This window comes from Podarcis cretensis, assembly GCF_951804945.1.
Source record: "Podarcis cretensis genome assembly, chromosome: 8".
NCBI classification, from domain to species: domain Eukaryota; kingdom Metazoa; phylum Chordata; class Lepidosauria; order Squamata; family Lacertidae; genus Podarcis; species Podarcis cretensis.
Window position 1 is genome coordinate 38,435,830 of NC_137177.1, and position 21,567 is coordinate 38,457,396.

Here is a 21,567-nt window from a genome sequence, read left to right on the forward strand (position 1 = left end):
CTCTCAGTGTGTCACTGCTTTGCCCTCTTTTTGGACAAGACCCAGAAGAGTGTGTTGCACGTCTCTCACACTTCTTTGAAACCCCCAACACAACTCAAAGAGGAGCGGAGGATCCCTGTACCTTCTCTGTGTGCTATTGGGCTTTGCATCAAATGTCATCTGTTCCTGTCACCACCAAGTGGCAGCAGCAAATCACCCAAGAAGAAACGCTTGCTCCCCAATTGCTGCTGGTCTGGATCTCAGTCACACTTGTCGTTCCAAGTGAGGGAGTATTGTTGATACTTTCTGTGTGTCTGGAGAAGATGAGATTGCAGATCTGGCTGCTCTGCTCCAAGGATGGCACACACTTTTTTAAAAAAGTTGGCTCTCCCCAGGTTTTTCGCACTGGCCGAGAGGCAGGAATGCCAGGGTGCTCCAGTAAGCAGGCAACTGGAGATGCCATGGGGATTTGGGTTACGTGCCTTGCTGGTCTCCATGTATCTAACGGTCTGGAAAAGGGCTGGAGCTGAAGGGATCTCTCTGCAGTGTGCATCTGTGAGTGCTCGTGTCACAGAGGCATCAGCAGGTGCTTTGACAAGGGTGATGAGTAAGGCTGATGCTCAGGGGTGATTGATGTGGAGCCAGCTGAGTGAGAGCAACAGGTAGGATAGTTGATATTGATTCCTGCATTGCAGGATGGCCCTTTGGGTCCCTTCCAAGTCCACAGTTTGATGATTCTATGACCTAGGATCTCTAAGTAAGCAATGGATTTTGGCTTGATTGTGATCCTGGAAGTATCTTCACCCTCTGCGCCCAGGACTCACATGCCCCTCCACCACAATCTGAGCTGTAGTAACTCAGATATTGGTTTCCCCAGGGGCTGATGGGACTTGTAGTCTAAAACACCCAGAGGGCAGCAGGTTAGTGAAGGCTGGCCTTGCATAACTAAGTCTGCATGATGTCCCCACCTATATTGCCAACTGAAGACTATTCTCCCCCCCCCCCACTGGAACACATCCCTCCCCCTTTGTATTGGGGAACCAGAAAACGTGTCTTCTATTTTGCGGTGTCTTAGCTGGTCCTGCTATAAGGTATCACACCAATCTGCCTGACTGGGAGGGTCACAGTTTTATGACATTGGGGAAAACATGGTTAGATGTTCATATTTGAGTGGTGAAGAGATTGTGGTTAGATGGGCGGGACCCGTCACCCCTTCCCGCCCTCCCTCCCAAACATGCATCACCCATGGTGGCTCCTGGCACATAACAACACATTCACTCAGAGCAGCCGTTAGAGACTCAACCTTTATTTCCTGCATCTGCATGGGTAAATTTATTTACTCCATCTCTTTCATTCTAAATGGGAAATGCTTTGGGGGGGGGGGTTAACCTTCCCTTTCTTGCTGGCTGCAGCAGTAGCTGCACGTTGTTCTTGCCGAACACTACAGCCCTCCTGGCCACACTACAAACAAGGCAGGGTGTGTGGGGTCTGCATTGCAGGGTCACAGCCAGGGCCTTGCAGGTGCCACAGGACTTCCTGTTTGTTTGCTGTCCTGAATGTAACCCCACCAATATTATTGGGGGGGGGGGAGTGGAAGGAGGTAACGCAGGCAGAAGGATGTCGAGGTCATTCTCTTGCAGGTCAGCCTCTGGGCTGTCTTGGTTCTTTACCCGACACAAGGTGGACCAGAATTGCGTCTTGAATGGAAGCAGGACAGGCAGTGCTGGTCCGAAGTCTGGGACTGCTGTGATTCCATGGAAGAGCTGCTTGAACGGCTCCTGGAAGGCAAGCAAGGCAGTTGGGTTGGAAGCCTGCAGGCACAGCTGGGCAAACTGGCGTAGGATTCCTGGGCATCAAGAGCATTAAGACATTGTCCTTCCCACCACACGCTTGATGCTATCTTTGGGAAAGGAGCCTTGACCATGGTGTGTAATGACTCCTAAGTGGTGGCCAGGTTTGCCTCTTTTTCTTATGGAGGCGCTGAGGAATTTGTAGCCCTGCAGATGTTGCTGAACTCCAACTCCTATCAGCCTGGCCAGCAGTCAGGGATGATGGGAGATGTTGTCCCACAATATCTGGAAGGCCACACGACCTTTGCACCACTATCTTTCCCCAGTTTTTCCAAGCTGCTTTGTAAGGAGTTATCTTAAAAGGTGGAGGTATGTATCTCATCCAGACAAGCCATCTAAGGCAGGGGCCATGTTGTGGGACTTCAAATCCCATCAGCTGCAGCCAGTGTGGTCAGGGATAATGGCAGTTGTAGTCCAACAAAAACTTGGAAGGCCGCCAGTTCCCCATCTCTAGGCTGAGGCTGCTATTCCTTTACAGCAGCTGCACCATAGGCACAACTCCAGCAATTGCCATATTTCTCATCATCACCACTCCATACTGGAAATCACTTCAAAGAAGCAGGAGAGCTCTGCCATAAGAGACTGGCAGCTTCAGATGTGAGTGGATGCATCTAGTTTAATTTCTTGCAGCCAGTATTACAATTTACTTGAAAAGCAGGAAAAACTGTAGGGTTGGGAGAGCTGTTGTACTCATTGTTTTGTTGTTTAATAAATAAAACAACCGCCTTTTCCCATAAAGGTGAACTCAAAGCAACAAGGACCTGGGAGACCAGGGTTCAAATCCTCGCTTGGTCACGAAGCCCACTGGGTGCCCTTGGGGCAGTCACTGCCTCTCAGCCTAACCTACCTCACAGTTTCTCCCCTGTATGGATACTTCAATGTCCCCTATAATGAGCTCCCTGGCTGAACTTAATTCCAAACACCACCTCTTTTTTTGCTGCTTTCTGTCTTCTGTGCTGTGAGACGTCTTCGGTCACTGCTATCAGGCTGGTTTCCTAAGCAGTTTTATGAAATGGCTCCATGCTAAGGCTGAAGCCTAGGCCTGCTGCAGATTTTTTTCTGGATCTGGGGGGGCAGAGGGCAGGGAGTTTGGGGGCCGGACTAAACTGAATCAGAAAGTGTGCAGTTACGGCAGTCTGTTGGTGCCACCCAGCTCCACTTCCCCATTCAGATTCCAGGCCAAGGGCTGAATGAGGGCCAATAAGCTGAAGGTGTATGTTAACAAGATGGAAAACTGGACCACCCGGTGGTCCCCTCAGACAGAGCAGTGGGTCCCAAAGTGGGTGGTGCTACCCCTTGTGGGGGGTGCTGGGATTACTTAGGAGGACCCTAAGAGGCAGGGGTGTGGTGGAGGTGTACATTGATCATGGCATCAAGTCCATTAGCTTTGTCGACTTAATGAAACTTGAAACAGTTTTAATTTGATTTTGAATATGCAAGTAATTGTAGGTTGTACAAACTGCTATTCTGAACGAGGGTTTTCATAGGGTAAGGTCGGGGCACGGAGGGTGAGTTTATGGAGCCAAGGGGCAGGGCCACCCAAACGTTGTGGGAGTCACTGAGATAGAGGATACCTTCAAACAGGGCTATCATTCGTAAAGTGCAACACACAGCCACACTAGGAAAAAATGTTTTCTCCCTCTCAGCCCCCTTTCCCAGCTCTAGAGTAGCTGCTTACTCAGGACAGATCTAGAACCAAGATTGAACCTGGGTAGAACCTTTAAACAGCAGACTGCCTGGGCGGCTGGAAGGCTGCTACCCCCTAGCTACGAATGAATGAATTGGCCTTTTTGAGCTTCTCCCTTGTAAGGAGTGAGGCAGAAAGAGCTTCATTTAGGAAGGTTGAGAGAAAACATGGGACTATAGCTACTCCAATGCCTGCTGCCTCGAGGGTATGGGGTAGGGCAGTTCCCACCCAAGGGACTTCCCAGTTTCCCTGGAATTATGCCATCTGACTTGGTCGCCTGTTCTCGATGGATTAATCAATTAGATTTATACACCTTTTCCTCCTAGGAGCTCAAGGGGGCATACATGGTTCTCTCCCCATTCAATCCCCCACAACAACCCTGTGAGGTGGGCAAGGCTGAGAGACAGTGACTGACCCCCCAAGGTCACCCAGTGAGCTTCATGACCATGTGGGGATTCAAACTCTGGTCTCCCAGGTCCTCGCCTGATACTCTTAACCATTGGAGAACACTGATATTTCAGCCTAAAGAGATTTCCCCATGCCCCAGCTCCCTAACGGGCTATCTTGGTTTCCCCTTTGCCCCGTTTTCTCACCTCTGTGCTTCAGGCAGTTTGTTCCCCTTGGCGTCACGGAGGTTCAGCTGCCTTAGGACACGGATCAGCTTGCTAATCTGCCGTAGAGTCATTTCTGGGGCCTGGCATGCCAGCCGCTGCCGCTGGCTGATCAGGCAAGGCGGGTTGGCAAAGAGGGAGAAGTAGCTGTTTCGGCCCAGGAGCTGCACCGCTTGCTTGTTCCCATAGCAGGAGGCGTACTGAGGGTGCATGGAGGGGAGAAAGGCAAAGCAGGTTAGCGCCAGTCAGGAGGCTGCTCCAGATCAGGTTCACCAAGTTGTACATTTCATTGTATTAGGTAAGGCTAGCATATTTGGTGGTGGCTCTTTAGTTCGTAAACATAAGGTGTATATGTTTTAGCCAGAATCTCTTCGCAATCTTCTCTGCCGGCTCCTGTTGGTTAGCATCCTTTACTTTCAGTATTGCTGTACCATTTTAAGAACATCTTTAAAACATGCTGGATGAAGCCAATGGCCCCTCTGGTCCAGCATCCTGATCTCACAGTGGCCAACCTGTGGGAAATCTGCAAGAGCACAAGAGCCCTCTCCTCTCCTACGTTTCCAGCAACTGGTATTCAGAAGCATTGCTGCCTCCAACCGTGGAGGCAGGGCATGGCTATCATGGCCAGCAGTCAATAGCCTCCTTCTCCATGAATTCATCTAATAATCTTTTAAAGCCATCTAGGTTGGTGGCCATCACTGCCTCCTGGGGGAGTGAGGGCCATAGTTTAGCTATGCACTGCAAAAATCTTAACTCCACCTTGTAAGAGATGTCTTCACATTGAGACACATTCCCACGGATGCCCTTCTCTCCTTATATAAAACATGCTGGTGATCAGTTTAGCTGTGATTCTTGTACTGCGGGGGTTTGGACTAGATGAGCCAGCAGTACAATCCCAGGATTCTATGTACTAGCTGAGTTCTTTGATCCTGTTGCACCTTAGCAACATTTTAGATTATAAGTGCTAGCAACGCTTGGTGCAGATACCATTCTGGGGAGAAAGGTGGTCCACAAATGGAGTAAGTAAATCAATGGGCACAGCTGGATTGTTTCTTACCGGGACAAAAGTGGCCATATGTCTTCCGAAGCAGGAGAGGTGGTCCCAAGAGGTGTCTGTGAGGTTGATTAGCCGCTCAGCCCTTGAGAGACCCGTCACTCGCTAGCTTTATAGGGATGCACCAGTGCTGTGCCGGAAACCAAAGGATTCAGGCTGAGCTGTGCCTGCTGCCCACCCCCTTGCCCCGTTCCAGTGACCTCATCCCTGGTCAAGTTTCTCTAAGCAGTGCCTGTGCCTGCTTCTGCTGGCTCATCTTACCCAGAGGGCGGAGGCAACCAAGAAAAGCAATCAATTAATTATTGGCCGCCATTGTGCTCTCACAAAGAGAGAGTTGGGCCTAGGAAGAGCGGCAGCAAGAAAGTAGGGCTTCTGCAAATAAGGGATGTGAGTTGGGCTTACGGCATTTATACTGCTGAGCCAAAATGAAAACAAGACAAAACACTCTGAGGCTCAGAGATCAAACTTAGATAGCCACGTTGGTCCATTAGCACAAAGCAACAACAGCAACACAAGGGCACCAGTACTTGTCATTGTTCAGCCATTAGTCCCCCAAAGCAGCTAACAAGATGCAGGAATTAAAAGCCAGCAGAAATGGATAATAAAAGCAGCAATACCATAGGACACCAAATAGTTGCTAAGGATGCTTCTAGATGGGTGCTTAATATGTAAATGGATTATTGGTAACAGACAGACTGCGTTTCATACTCTCCCAAGTGTCCCTATTTTCTGGGCACATTCCCAGATTTACAAAAGCCATCCTGGCTTCTGATTTGATCCCGGATTGTCCCTATTTTCTCCACCTGCGCCACAGTGGCAGCAGTGAAGGGAACATCCTGTTGCCTCTCCTTGGCCTCTCCTCCCTTTGGGCAGCTTGTAGCTGCTACTGGAGAGCGGATGATGAGGAGGAGAGGCTTCCGCTGCCAAGACCCAGCCTCGCATGATGCGCTAGCTCCGAGGGGCAGGCAGAAGGCAGGGCCGCCCTGGACGGGAAGCGGAGCCGAGTTCAAGGAGTCTTGATTTAAAAGAGACACAAAACCTTTGTGTGTCTGCATCTAATCTTGCCCCTTTCCAAAATTTGTTTATTGGTGTTTGATTTCTTTTTGTAAATCAACCGAAGAATAAAATAAAATCAGAATTAAGAGGCTATTTCAGGACAATGGAGGGCAGGTGTGCTGTGTCCCACTGGTGAAGTGGTGGTGGCATTCATCCTTCCTCGCTGGGTGTGGGTTGACAAAAGAGGGGGGGGGGGCTTGAGGAGGGTCAGTTGGGGGCGGGGAGTGAGAAATGTCCCTGTTTTCATCTGAGGAATGTTGGAGGGTGTGGGATTTCCCCCAGAAAGGGATAAATCTGGATAAAATTAGTATGGGTGTGTGTGTGGGGGGGGATATAGAGGCAGGTGTTTTGATGCCTCTGACATTGTGTGAATGCAGCTTTTTTTGTTAATAAAAAAAGAGAGACTTGCATGCATGAGTAGCTCCCATTCCACCATAACTACCCATCTGGAAGCAACCTAAATAAGAATAACCCATGGCACCTTCACAAAAGCACCAAGCAAGATGGCTTACAGTTGCCTTAAGTGATGGCCACCACCTTGGATGCCTTTAAAATAGGGTTAGACAAATTCATGGAGGAGAAGGCTATTGAGGGCTACTAGCCACGATGGCCATGCTCTGCTTCCACAGTTGAGGGCAATAATGCTTCCAAATACCAGTTTGCTAGAATCCAGAGGAGGCGAGAGTGCTTTTGTGCTCATGGAGTTGCTGGGAGATTGCAGTCCAAAACTTCTGGAGGACACCATGTTGCGGAAAGCTGCTTCAGATAATAAATCTGTTGGACATTTCTAAGCACCGTAGAGTTCCTAACGTGCTCTTGAGAGAGCATCAGTATTTAAGAATAATGATAAATATGCTTCTCAGGGAAACCTTGCAGGTATTTTATATTATGTGGCAACACAAAGCCAGGTGTGCCCACTAGCATCATCAACATCATCCATAGCGTGTCCCACCTCACACTGCAACTTGGGTGAAAAGGGCCTTGTCTTTGGCAATCGACTGGATGCAGAAAGAGCTACCTTGCAAAGCATCCTCCTGTCTTGTTGTGCACTCAGGGTGGGGGCAGCATTTATTTATTTTTCAGAGGGACTGGCAACAGATACAGCTGAGGACAGAACGTGTCAGTGGAGGGGCTTGTGACCGAGGAAGAAGAGCCCCAGGAAGGGACCTATGCCATTGTGTAGTTAATTGTGATACACATTCACTGTGCCAACAAATGCTATGGTGGCAGATTTCCTCCATCATCGGGATGTCAGGCAGAGTGGTGTGTCTGAAGATGGAGCATCAGGTTCTCGGTATCCAGGAAAAGAAATGCATGACCACAAAGAGAAGAGAGATTTATGTGCCTGCATGCAGATACACACACAGAGATGGGTATATTTGAACGACATATGGCAAAACCTCAAGAGAAACAGAAATTCTGCCCCCCCAAAACCCCCCCACACACATCAACTTCAGAATGAAAACAATATCAACGGACAAAAAGATGAAATCAAACAGAGAAATTTCTTCTGTCATTTTGAAGCCCATTTCACAAGAACTTTACAAGACAGGTGAGAGGAGAATTTGTAAAGGAGGCGCATGACTTTTTATGGGAACTTTTATGATGCCTTGAAGACTAGCAGGTTTTTCACCACAAACCTATACAGTGGTACCTCAGGTTACAGACAATTCAGGTTGCAGACGCATCAGGTTACAGACTCTGCTAACCCAGAAATATTACCTCAGGTTAAAAACTTTGCTTCAGGATGAGAACAGAAATCGCATGACGGTGGTGCAGCGGCAGCGGGAGGCCCCATTAGCTAAAGTGGTGCTTCAGGTTAAGAACAGTTTCAGGTTAAGAACGGACCTCCAGAACAAATTAAGTTCTTAACCCAAGGTACCACTGTACCTGTTTCTGTTTTCTGTAAATCCTCTTGAACGCAGTGGGGTATATTCTCAGGTAAGTGGGTGTTAGGAGTGCAGCCTTATTGTGTAACATCTTCTACTGACTACAGTCCACTTGACTGGATGCATGGAGAGTGATCCTCCATTGGGAGGGGAGGCTCCTCACGAATGGGAGGAAAGCCCCCCTTTTTTTTTAGTTTAATGCAAGACTACCGGATCCACTCTTCTCATGCCAACACATGATCTGAAACACAGCTGTCCTTCAAAATTCACAGCTCTCCAAATTTTGTGGTGCAGTTTGACCAGAGAAATGCATACATTGGTGAAAAAGAAATGTGAGAGCTTAAAACTGACTGATTCATTTATCCCTCAAGTCCAAACAAACATAAATAGGTACAGGAAAAAAGGGGCTCAAATGTTAGCTGCCTAATTGATGAGACCATGTTATTCATATCCTTTGATTTCAGTGGCTCTGAGTATGGCAGACATTGGGTGCAACCCTATATTTCCCTACACCAAGAAAACTAGCATGCCATGTGGGCAGCTAGATTCGAACCCCTCTCTGATTTCCCCTGTTCTTGTACCTGGTCCAGACAGAAGTGAAGCAGGCGCAGATGGCAACATTTTTGATGTGGCCTCAGACAATGGTGTTGCGCTGACAAAGCAGACACAAATTCTACCAGGCAGTTCTGCTTTCCCCTTCTGATCATCTACAGGATTTTGATGAAGAAATCAGGTTTGCCAACCTTTAAATTGCATAATGTTTTCGGTAAAGTCTACTGCATTACAGTAAATAATCACTCCAGGGTGTATTGTTCAAGTTCTCATTTAAAGGTGTTTTCTTTGGCTATTACTTATGGCTGAGTAAGATTGTCTTCCATGAACACGGTTTTAACAGTGAGTCCGTAAGTGACTGTGGAGGCCAGTTCTGGATCCACACGTCCTTCCACAGTGGGAACATAGGTTACCAGGAAGGAGTTGATCACAGTGAGGGTTTGTCAAACTTGTCTTTCTCTTAGCTCATTTCTCCTTGTCACCCTAAGTTGGTGCTTCTTCAAAGACCATGACACCTTTGGTAAAGGCTGTTCTCCAGTAGGAGCACTCACAGGCCAGTGTTTCCCAGTTGTCAATGTTTATACTACTTTTTTTTTTTAGATTTGCCTTGAGAGTCTTTAAACCTCTTTTGTTGTCCACTGTTTTTGTTGTCTTAAATTGGAAATAGAGTAGTTGCTTTAGAAGACGATAATCAGACATCCTCACAACATGACCAGTCCAACGAAGTTGATGTTGAAGAATCCTTACTTCAACACTGGTGATCTTTTGCTTCTTCCGGTACACTGAACATTAGTTTGCCTGTCTTCCTGAGTGATGTGTAGAATTTTTTGGAGACACCATTGATGGGATCTTTCGAGAAGCTGGAGATGGCATTTATAAGTGGTCCATGTTTCACAAGCCCACAGTAAAGCTGGTAGTACAATAGCTTTGTAAACAAGCATTTTGGCCTCCCTGCTAATGTTCCGGTCCTCAAACACTCTGCACTTCAGTCAGGAGAAAGCTGCACTTGCAGAGCTCAGGCGATGCTGGATTTCGACATTGATGTCAGCCCTTGTGGAAAGATAGCTGCCCAGGTAGGAAATGTGATTGAACTTTCCAACATTACACCATTAAGTTGGATTTGTGGTGCTGAAGAGGGGTTGTTTTGTGCACTTTGGTTTTTTGGATATTGAGTGATAGACCAAGCTTTCCATAAGCTTCTGCAAAAATATTTAGGATGGTTTGGAAGTCATCCTCTGAGTGCACACACTACATTGCCATCAGCATGAAGCTCTAAGTACTCCCAGTACTTAAAAAAAAATACAAATACAGCAAAACAAAGCATCAAACTGAAACACACCATAAAAGCAAACATAAAGGTCAGAGGAATAAAATTTTCACACCTATTGCTACTCCCAGTACTTAATCACTGGTTGAAATGATTGTGCCTAAATGAGTCATGCCCATTAATTTCACTGGATAGGCATGCCTAAATAAGAAACTCTTCAGCAGACACACACAAAAATACAGTGAAGGTGTCTGCCTGATATCAACACTCAGGGGGTTCCAAAGTGTTGCCACACTAAATGATCAAGTTTACTGATGTGGCGCAGGTATTATGTGGCATCTGTAGTAGTGCTAGTTCTGCCAATTGAAGTGGTCAGATGGGCATATATGGGCTAAGGTGATCTCTTAGGTAGCATGGAATACAGCCCACAGACACAGTTTCCTATTCTCCCTCTCTGCTATTGCAATACAGAGCACTGAAGTTCTTTCTTTGTTCAGTGTGTGTGTGTATTGTTCAGGCAATTGTTGGGGGGAGGGGGCAAAAGGCAAGGGGGAGGCGGGGGGAGTATAAATGACTGGAAGTATAAATGAAAAGCAGATACAATATGACTAGATCAAGTGCATCTATTTTGTTGAATTAATCAGAATTTGAATAAATGTGCAATTAATTGTTAGCGCTTTCAATCTTATTCTGTTTATCTTCCTTAGTGGGTCATGAAACCTGCCGGTCTGCAGAATGCTTTTTATAGTATGGCATGGCATAGCATGGACTAGGGATGAGTTTTTGAAGCCAAGAAGGCAGTGGCCTGAAAAGGCATTTATTATTTTTCTTATGCTACCCCTGGGATGGTGAAGTAACTTCTGTTCATGGCCTTCTTTTTTGTTAATCCTTTTTATGCCTGTAATAAAAGATGGCAGATAACTCCCTCCCCATACCTTCTCTCCTTGTGAAGAAGGTGTTTGAGGCCACAGGACAGAGGCTTTCAACCTTTTTGAGTCCACAGTTCCCTTGACCAATTACATTCTTTCTGCAGCACCCTTGTGGGGCTCAGGAGCCCATTTATGTCACCCCTTGCCTGCAGAGCTGGCAGCCTCTCACCCTTTCCCCAACACCCTCCCTTGTGGACTGTTCCCTCTGGGCAGCCACCGCTGCCGTCCCTGGTCTCTGAGCTGCCAGTCACCCTCCCACCCCAAAGAGAGGTGCCTCCCAGAGGCACTATCCGCTTGCAGAGCTTATAGCCAGGGCTGCTGCAATAAACAGCTGTGTAAGCCTTTGGGAGGCAGAGACACAAGAGGGTACCAGAGAAGGGAGGGAAGGAAAGAGGGATGGAGGCCAGTGTAGCCCACAGCACCCCTGACCATCATTCAAGACACTCCAGGGTGCCACGGCACACTGGTTGAAAACCACTGCTATAGGACATCCATCACCCCATCTAGTTCATCACTAGGCTTGCAGCTGGGGAAGGAAGGCTGTCTCCAAATTTCCTCTCCCCCTTAAGTTTTGTTAAAACAAATAATTAAATGTGCAGCAAAGCCTTTGTTTAAAGGTCTTCTTGTAATGTTTCTCTCTCACAGAGGCCAAGCAAACTTCTAGGCACCCTACCGAAGCCAATCAGAAGCATGCATTCTTAATGTGCTACTTGAAGTGTGCAGACATCATGCATACCTGTCTCCCTCCCTAGGCTGCAGTGTGTGTGTGTGTGAGAGAGAGAGAGAGAGAGAGAGAGAGAGAGAGAGAGAAGATTCATTTTTGTTTCATTTTTTGACCACAACGACAGGAGGCACAGGTTTTTCGACGGAGAAAGAATTCTGCTGCTAGGATGGCTAGCAATCCTATGGCTTGCATTCAAAGAAAACCCACTGAAATTAATGAGCCTTACTTCATCATGTCTATTGGACTTAATGGGTCCACTAGGACTAGATGGATTTTTATTTTTATTTTTGGCAGGAGGAGATAATTCTGGGTTGTGTTGAAAGGCAAGAGGTACTTGGAGAGAGAGAGATTCATTAAGCCCTTTTTTGTTGTTGGTTTTTCCAGCTCCAACAAATTCGGAGGTAGACTGGTTCTGAACCTGGAGGTTCTATACAGCAATCAATTGACAGGTGCCTTTCCTTCTCCAGGTTCAGGGGCAGTCTATCTCTGAATATGCTGAAGGAGACAAACAACAGAAAGGCACGTTTGGCATCAGGCCCTGCTTGAAGGCTTCATCTGGTTGCCATTGTGGGAAGCAGGATGCTGGCCTTGATGGACCTTTGGCATCATCTGCACAGATGCTTTTGTATTCAGAGGGGTACCCATCCCTTAAAGAAGAGAAATTGCTCATGTCTGTTCAGTTTCCTGAGCCCACTTTATTTTTATTTTTGCCAACCTGTGAACACAACTGAGTGCTTCGAGGACCTTAGCATGTTGTGAAGCACGGTGATTTTGATTCTGTGGATTATACTACAGACAGAAAAAGGAAACTTTTGACTGCTCTCTTCCACCTAAAAAAAGCTTCCAGAGTTGCTTACAGTTATCAGTAATGAGACTAGAAATCACAATGGGGATCTCCATTCAAGGAAGAAATTTAAAATCGTGTCTTTATTTTTTTACATTTATATACCACCTTTATCTTCTAAGGATCTCTTCCCCCCTCTTTTATGAACTTATTTATTGATACTTATTCATAGATATACAAAAATACATACCCATTACATCTTTTTAGGGTTGCCATATGTCTGGGAAGCCCTGGGCATGTCCTCTATTGGGGGGCCTACATGCCCATCCAGGGGGATTTTTACAATTTTAAGCAAGTGTTTGGGTTTGGGGGGTTTAAAAAATTGTGTGTCTGTGTGCGGCTCAGGTTCAGGCTCATGCTCAGGTGTGGGTGAGGCCACGGTGGATGGCAAGTGGGTGATAACTCAAAAAAAGCTCAACAACTTTTTTTGCCCAGATTTTTACCTCTGGAAATATGGCAATCTTAATTATATACTAAGATAAGACAGCCACTTAGTCTAAAACGCAATTCATCAAAGGTCTGGGAAGTCTTGGCAGCGAAGAGCGTCAGCATCCGGCCCTTCTGCCTCATCTGCGGCTGTTCCAACACAATCTAAACCAAGAGGGATGTCATCAGAAGAAGCTTTAGAGCATGCATTAAGTAAGATAAGTGACTTACTGGAACAACTTAATAAGAAAGTCGATGATGCAACTACTACAATTAAGTTAAATACAGAAAGCTTAAATAACTTGGGACAAAAGGTGAATACAAATACAGAAACCATCGAGAAACTGATACAGGAATCCAATACGATACGACAGACCGCAGAGGAAGCCAGGGAAAAAGTTGCTGCTGTGGAAGTTAAGGTAACACAACTTGAAACAGAGAGAGTCCCAGACCTGCAGAGGCAATTGGAAGACCACAAGTCAAAACTTTCTATGTTTGAGCTTAAGGAAAAACAGACAAATTTGAGGACTAGAGCTGTACCTGAAGTGGAGAAGGATAGTTTGATAGACTTTCTCATGCAGGAATTTGCAGATTTTTGGGATTTGGATTTGGAACAGGAGGAATTTAAAATCGTGAGTGCCTTTAGACTTGGAAGAGGAGGGAAGAAAGAGAAGAATAGAATAAGAGACTGTTTGATTACCCTCCGAACTAAAGAAGAGAGAGATAAAATTTTGGGCTGGCATTATCAGAACCCTTTGGAACTACTACAGTCAAGAGTGGAAAATTTCAAAGACATCCCTAAATACCTTTTGGATCTTAGGTCCAATTACAGTGATTTGGTTGCCCTGCTGAGAAAGAACAAAATCAACTTTAGGTGGGAATTTCCCCAAGGCCTATCCTTCAGTTTCAAAGGAAGGAAAATAAAAATAAAATCAGTAGAAGATAAAGTTAAATTTTTGAATAATTACGAAGAAGATCTGCAGAAGGAGCTTGGAAAAGAGTCAAGAGCATCGGACAGAAGATCAGACAGAGGACCAGAACAAAAAGCATTGGACAGAAGATCACCAAAAAAAGGAATACTGGACATAACAAAACTACACTTTGGACTGGATAATTCAGTGAATGTGATACCAACACCACCAACAGAAGAAGAGCAAGCATTGGGTGCAGTTGGAGGAAAATCAGAGTAATCACACCATGGCATTGCAAATATTAAGTTGGAACATTAATGGACTGAACTCCCCCGAAAAAAGGCACAGAGTCTTTCATATATTGAAAAAGGAACAATTGGACTTGATTTGCTTACAAGAAACACATGTGACATGGCTACATAGGAAGATATTGAGTAATAAAAGATTGGGCCATGAATTTATTTCATCAGACAAAGTTAAAAAAAGAGGAGTAGTACTTTATGCAAAGGAGAGCCTATCACCAAAATTTATATTTAAAGATGATCAAGGAAGATTTGTTGCAATTGAAATCCAATCACAAGGAGAGAAATTTCTGATAGTAGGCATCTATGCACCAAATGAGGGAAAATCAGAATTTTTAAAGAAGTTACATGAGACTCTTGGATTTTATGGATTACAATATGATTTTGATGGGGGACATGAATGGAGTGGTATCTACAAATATGGATAAGGTAAAGAGACTAAGGATGGTAGACTACCAAAACCTTTTTTTAATATGACTGATAATATGGATTTAGTTGACACCTGGAGAATGAAGAACCCTCTGGGAAGAGAGGGAACTTTCTTCTCTGAGGCCAAAATGACATGGACAAGAATTGACCAAATTTGGGCAACTAGAGGGCTGGCTCCGAAGATCAGAAAAGTGGAAATTTGCCCTAAAACTTGCTCCGACCACAATGCTGTCAAAATGGAAATGAAACTAACACCAATTGGTTCCTTTAGATGGAGGATGAATGACACTTTGTTTAGGAATGAAGAAGTGACTAAGGAGGCCCAAAAAACTTTGAGAGATTATTTCAAGATAAATATGAACACCACTGTTGAAAAAAGAGTAATCTGGGACGCAAGCAAAGCGGTCATGAGAGGATTTCTGATACAACAGAATGCAATTAAGAAGAGAGTCCAAAATCAGAAAAAAAGAGAAAATTCTGGAGAAAATAAAGGAAGGAGAAAAGAAAGGAGGAGAGTGAAACCAAAGTCGCAGGAGATTCTGAAAGAGATAAAGTTATATCAAGTACAATATATGAAAATGATGAACCAGGAAATAGAATGGAAAATTAAACAGATGAGACAAAAGACATTTGAATCGGCAAATAAATGTGGAAAACTGCTGGCTTGGCAAATGAAAAAAAGACAAAAACTTAATATTATTACAAACTTGGAAGCGGAAGGAAAGAATATACAGAATCCAGCAGAGATCAGAAAGTGCTTCCAGAGGTACTTTAAACAACTATATACACAGGAGACGCAGAAAGAAATGGACATTGACCGTTTTTTGAAAACAAATGGACTACAAAAAATCTCTCAAGAAAATAAGCTAATGTTGAATTACAAAATAACGTAAATTGTAAATAATGTAGTGACGGAAGAATTTAAGATAGAGAAAGGAACACGACAAGGTTGCCCAATCTCTCCATTGCTTTTTATATTGGTCCTGGAGGTCCTTTTAAACATGATTAAAAGGTAAAGGTAAAGGTACCCCTGCCCGTACGGGCCAGTCTTGACAGACTCTGGGGTTGTGCGCCCATCTCACTTAAGAGGCCAGGGGCCAGCGCTGTCCGGAGACACTTCCGGGTCACGTGGCCAGCGTGACATCGCTGCTCTGGCGAGCCAGAGTCGCACACGGAAACGCCGTTTACCTTCCCGCTGGTAAGCGGTCCCTATTTATCTACTTGCACCCGGAGGTGCTTTCGAGCTGCTAGGTTGGCAGGCGCTGGGACCGAGCAGCGGGAGCGCACCCCGCCGCAGGGATTCGAACCGCCGACCTTTCGATCGGCAAGCCCTAGGTGCTGAGGCTTTAACCCACAGCGCCACCTGCGTCCCTTAAACATGATTAAAAAAGGTAAAGGTACCCCTGCCCGTACGGGCCAGTCTTGACAGACTCTGGGGTTGTGCGCCCATCTCACTTAAGAGGCCAGGGGCCAGCGCTGTCTGGAGACACTTCCGGGTCACGTGGCCAGCGTGACATCGCTGCTCTGGCCAGAGCCAGAGCCGCACACGGAAACGCCGTTTACCTTCCCGCTGGTAAGCGGTCCCTATTTATCTACTTGCACCCGGAGGTGCTTTCGAACTGCTAGGTTGGCAGGCGCTGGGACCGAGCAGCGGGAGCGCACCCCGCCGCAGGGATTCGAACCGCCGACCTTTCGATCGGCAAGCCCTAGGCGCTGAGGCTTTAACCCACAGCGCCACCTGCGTCCCTCTAAACATGATTAGAAGGGACCAATTGGTTAAAGGTATACAAGTCGGAGCTAAACAGTACAAATTGAAAGCATTTGCCGATGATTTGGTATTGACACTACAGGAGCCAGAATCTAGTACTAAAAGAGTACTGGAACTAATTCAGGAATTTGGTCAGGTAGCGGTTTTTAAGCTGAACAAGATGAAAACTAAGGTTTTAGAGAAAAATCTAACAGTGACTGAGAGAGAGAGGTTTCAGAAGGAGACAGGATTAACACTGGTTAAGAAAGTGAAATACCTAGGGGTTAATATGACTGCCAAGAATGTGAATTTATTTAAGGATAACTATGAAAAATGTTGGATGGAAGTGAAAAAGGATTTAGAAATATGGTCAAATCTGAAGTTATCATTGCTAGGCCGAATCGCTGTGATAAAAATGAATGTACTGCCTAGGATGTTGTTTTTGTTTCAAACACTGCAAATTTTGGATAAAATGGATTGTTTCAAGAAGTGGCAGAGAGATATTTCTAGATTTGTCTGGCAGGGCAAGAAACCTCAAATAAAATTTAAGATACTAACTGATGCAAAGGTGGATTTGCCCTGCCAGACTTAAAACTGTACTATGAATCAGCAGCATTTTGCTGGCTTAAAAAATGGCTGCTTCTTGAGAACACAGACATTTTGGTAAAAAAACAAGTCAGTGGATTTTTCCATTCAAAAGCTGCTCCTGGGAGAACGACCTTGGGACATGAGTGGCCCAGCAGAAGAGATAGCAACAAGATCTAAAGCCAAAGCTGCACAAAAGAAAAGGGGCTCAATATCAAGCACACTGCCAACAGGTGCAGCTGGGCAGGAAAAAGTGACAAATATATCTATGGATCCAGTGACACAAGCATTACTCAAAATAAATGAATCTCTAGAAAATTTGACAAAGCAGAGCACAGAAAATACCAAACAGTTGACAGAACTTTCAACAAAATTAGATTTGAATACTAAAAGCATTACAACTAACACAGAAACTATAAATAAACTGATTGAAGAAAACGCTACAACTAGAAAAATTGCTGAGGAAGCTAAAACTACTGCAGAAACTACACAGGAAAAATTAGCACCAGTCTGTAAACAGTTGGATGAACATGAGGCGGCCTTGTCTTTGTGGGAGATGCAGAGGAAGGAGAGGAACTTGAGATTAAGACTGGTCCCTGAAAGTGAAGAGGACAACCTAGTGGACTTTCTCACAAAAGAATTTTCAGAATTTTGGCAGGTAAACTCAGAGGGAGAAGAATTTAAGATAACAGCTGCCTTCAGATTGGGCAGGAGGCAAAACAGAAAGAACCCAAGGGATTGCCTGGTAACTTTGAGATCTAAAGAGGAAAGAGATAAAATATTAAATCTACATTATCAGAGAACCTTGGAGATCAAAGATACCTACGTGCAAATTTACAAGGACATTCCCAAATACATTCTGGAGGCAAGAACTCATTACAAGAATCTGGTTTACTTGCTGAAAAAGAACAATTTACCTTTCAGGTGGGAATTTCCACAAGGTTTGTCTTTTAATTACAAAGGAAAGAAAGTTAAAATAAGAACAGTACAAGATAAAGAACAATTCCTGGAAAGAAACGAGGAGGACCTTCAGAAAGGAGTGGTGGAATTGACTTCTGAAGCAGATCTTGCGAATTTAACATTTGGACTTAAATCACCAACGGAAGAAGAACAGCTGCAGGGAGCAGCTGGAACTAACTAAATAACAATGGCTCTGCAATTTCTAAGTTGGAACTGTAATGGATTGAACCTTCCCAGAAAAAGGCGTGAGGTTTTTCATATTTTGAAAAGAGAACAATTGGACTTGATTTGTTTACAAGAGACTCATGTGACAAGGGCACATAGAAAATTGCTTATAAATAGAAGATTAGGACAGGAATTTATTTCATCAGATAAAGTTAAGAAAAGAGGAGTGGTCATCTATGCAAAGGAGAAGTTGGCCCCAAAATTGATTTTTAAAGATGAACAAGGAAGATTTTTGGCAATCGAGATACAAATCCAAGGAGAAAATTTTTTGACAGTTGGGATATATGCACCTAATGAAGGGAAGGCAGAATTTTTTAAGAAGTTGCATGAGACCTTAATGGACTATTTGGATTACAATGTAATTTTGTTAGGAGATATGAATGGTGTGGTTTCTACAAATATGGACAAAGCACAAAGACAGGTGGTCTCTAAGGATGGGAGATTACCTAAGACCTTCTTTGAAATGACTGAAAATATGGACTTGATTGATATTTGGAGAACAAGGAACCCTCCAGAGAGAGGGAACCTTTTTCTCTGAAGCACAAATGACATGGACAAGAATAGACCAAATGTGGGTTACTAGTGGAATGGCTCCAAAGATAAGAAAAGTAGAAATTTGCCCAAAGACATGCTCCGACCATAATGCTGTAAAGATGGAGATGAAACTAACAACAGCTGGCTCCTTTAGATGGAGAATGAATGACACCCTATTCAGAGATGATGAGATTTACAAAAAGGCCCAAAAAACTTTGAAGGACGCAAAGTATTGGAAGACACAAGATCTACCCACTCTGGAAGAATGGCAGATGCAAGTAATAGACTATATGGAACTGGCTGAAATGACCGGCAGAATTCGAGATCAAGGAGAAGAGCAGGTGGAAGAGGACTGGAAGAAGTTTAAAGTCTATTTACAAAAACACTGTAAAATCTTTGAATGTTGAGGACATTGAAAAGGAAAAGAAGGGGTTCTAGTGACTGAGTTAAATAAGAGCACAAAGGGAGGGACCAAGAATCAAAATGAACAAAGATTGAGCTTGCTGAACTAATTATTACATAGAATACAAGATCGGGAGGCGGGTGGAAGTAAGGAAAATAAGGTTTTGAAGGTTATAATTGGAAAGTGAGTTTATTTTTATGTCAAAATCTTCTTTTTTTTTCTTTTTTTGTCTATGTTTTCTTTTTCTTTTTTTGTAATGTTTGTGAAAATTTTTCTTTTTGTAATGTTTGTGAAAATATGCTTTTTTGTTTTTTTTTGTGGAAAATGCAATAAAATTATTATTAAAAAAAAACAAACAAAAAACTTTGAAGGACTACTTTGAGATAAATCTGAAGACAGACATCGAGAAAAGAGTGATTTGGGACACAAGTAAGGCCGTGATGCGAGGTTTCCTAATACAACAGAACTCTCTAAAGAAGAAGAAACAGAATGAGAAGAAAGATAAGATCTTGGAAAAAATAAAAGAAGGAGAAAAGAAATTGAGGTCTAAACCAAAGTCTCATGAAATTTTGAGAGAAATTAAGTTTTACCAGATGCAGTATATGCAGTATATGCAGTATATGGAACTGATGAACCAAGAGATAGAATGGAAAATTAAGCAAATGAGACAAAGGACATTTGAATTAGCAGATAAATGCGGGAAACTTCTAGCATGGCAATTGAAGAAGAGACAAAAACTGAATACAGTTACAAGTTTGGAGGTGGAAGGAAAGAACATCTATAAACCAAATGAGATTAGTAATTGTTTTCAGAGTTATTTCAGAAGACTATATGCATGAGGGCCGGAAAAAGAAGGAGAAATAGAAGATTTTCTTAAGAAATATGGACTACAAAAAATCTCGCAACAAAGTATGATGGTTTTGAATGAGAAAATAACAGAACAAGAAATAGAGGGTGCCATCCAAAATATGCAATTAGGTAAATCTCCAGGACCAGATGGACTAACCTCCAGATATTATAAAGCCTCCAGATATTATAAAGCTTTGAAGGAATGGTTAGTACAACCGTTGAAGGAGGTTTGCAATGAAATTTTAGAGGGGAAAAGGGCACCCAAATCGTGGAAAGAAGCATTTATTACACTTATACCAAAGACTGAGACTGAAAAAAATCAGATTAAGAACTACCGCCCTATATCATTACTTAATGTGGATTACAAAATATTTGCTGACATTTTAGTAAAAAGATTGAAGAAGGTGCTGGTGGAGGAGATTCATAAGGACCAAGCAGGTTTTCTCCCAGGGAGACATATGTCAGATAACGTAAGGAATATAATTGACATTATGGAATTATTAACAGTTAACAGTTATGGAATTATTAACAGTTAACATTAACACGAAGGCGGTTTTAATATTTGTGGATGCAGAGAAAGCTTTTGACAATATTTCTTGGAGTTTTATGAAGAAGAATCTCCATGGGATGGGGGTAGGTCAAAGGTTTGAAAATGGTATAGGTGCAATATACTCTGAACAAAAAGCAAAGTTAATTGTAAATAATGTGGTTACTGAAGAACTTCTTATAGAAAAAGGGACACGACAGGGGTGCCCAATATCCCCATTACTTTTTATATCAGTCCTGGAGGTTTTGTTGAATATGATTAGGGGGGACGAGCTGGTTAAAGGAATTCAGGTCGGAGCTAAACAATATAAACTGAGGGCATTTGCAGATGATTTAGTATTAACTTTACAAGAGCCAGACACTAGTACGAAAAGAGTTTTGGAATTAATTCAAGTTTTTGGTCAGGTAGCAGGATTCAAGCTGAATAAGCAAAAAACCAAAGTCTTGGAGAAAAATCTGACAAATGTGGAAAGAGAGAGGTTTCAAAGTGAAACTGGGTTAATGGTGGCGAAGAAAGTGAAATATTTGGGGATTAACATGACATCTAAAAATGTGAATTTATTTAAAGACAACTATGACAAATGTTGGACAGAGGTAAAGAAAGATCTAGAAATATGGTCAAATTTGAGGCTTTCCTTGTTAGGCCGGATTGCTGTAATTAAGATGAATGTATTGCCTAGAATGTTATTTTTGTTTCAGACATTACAGATTGTGGACAGATTGGACTGTTTCAAGAAGTGGCAGAAAGATATATCTAAATTTGTCTGGCAGGGCAAAAAGCCCAGAATAAAATTTAAGATATTAACTGATGCAAAAGATAGAGGGGGGTTTGCCCTGCCGGACTTAAGATTGTACTATGAATCGGCAGCGTTCTGCTGGTTGAAAGACTGGCTACTTCTTGAGAATACAGACATTCTGGATTTGGAAGGATTTGATAACAGATTTGGTTGGCATGCATACATATGGTATGACAAGGTTAAAGTTCATAAAGGATTTAAAAACCATATTGTTAGGAAAGCATTATACAATGTTTGGATTCGATACAAAGATTTGTTGGAAAATAAAACTCCTAGGTGGTTATCACCAATGGAGGCTAAGGGGGTGAAGAAGCTTAATATGGAATCTAAATGGCCAAAATATTGCGAAATTTTAGAGCAAGAGAGTGGAAAAATTAAATTACAGAGTTTTGAGAAAATAAAGTCCAAGGT

General features: G+C 43.5%; 1 protein-coding gene across 2 annotated transcripts; it reads right to left on the bottom strand.

Moving 5' to 3' along the window:
• Positions 1-1,296: 1,296 nt before the first annotated feature.
• Positions 1,297-9,238, bottom strand: LOC307222911 (uncharacterized protein). 2 transcript variants are annotated; one of them, XM_079988520.1, is made up of 4 exons: positions 8,708-9,238; positions 5,185-5,311; positions 4,110-4,327; positions 1,297-1,757 (listed from the first exon to the last, which is right to left on the bottom strand). In XM_079988520.1, exons 2-4 carry the CDS (start codon positions 5,200-5,202, stop codon positions 1,646-1,648), a joined length of 348 nt encoding a protein of 115 aa, XP_079844646.1. In that variant the 5' UTR covers positions 5,203-5,311; positions 8,708-9,238; the 3' UTR covers positions 1,297-1,645. The 2 variants fall into 2 exon arrangements, with proteins under 2 accessions (XP_079844646.1, XP_079844645.1); XM_079988519.1 differs by lacking the exon at positions 8,708-9,238 and having other exon boundaries at positions 5,185-5,329.
• Positions 9,239-21,567: the final 12,329 nt, after the last annotated feature.

Coding starts and splice junctions, on each gene's coding strand:
- LOC307222911 (XM_079988520.1), bottom strand. Junction 1,758..4,109: donor AAACTGCCTGAAGCACAGAG/GTGAGAAAACGG, acceptor CTTGCCTTCCAG/GAGCCGTTCAAGCAGCTCTT.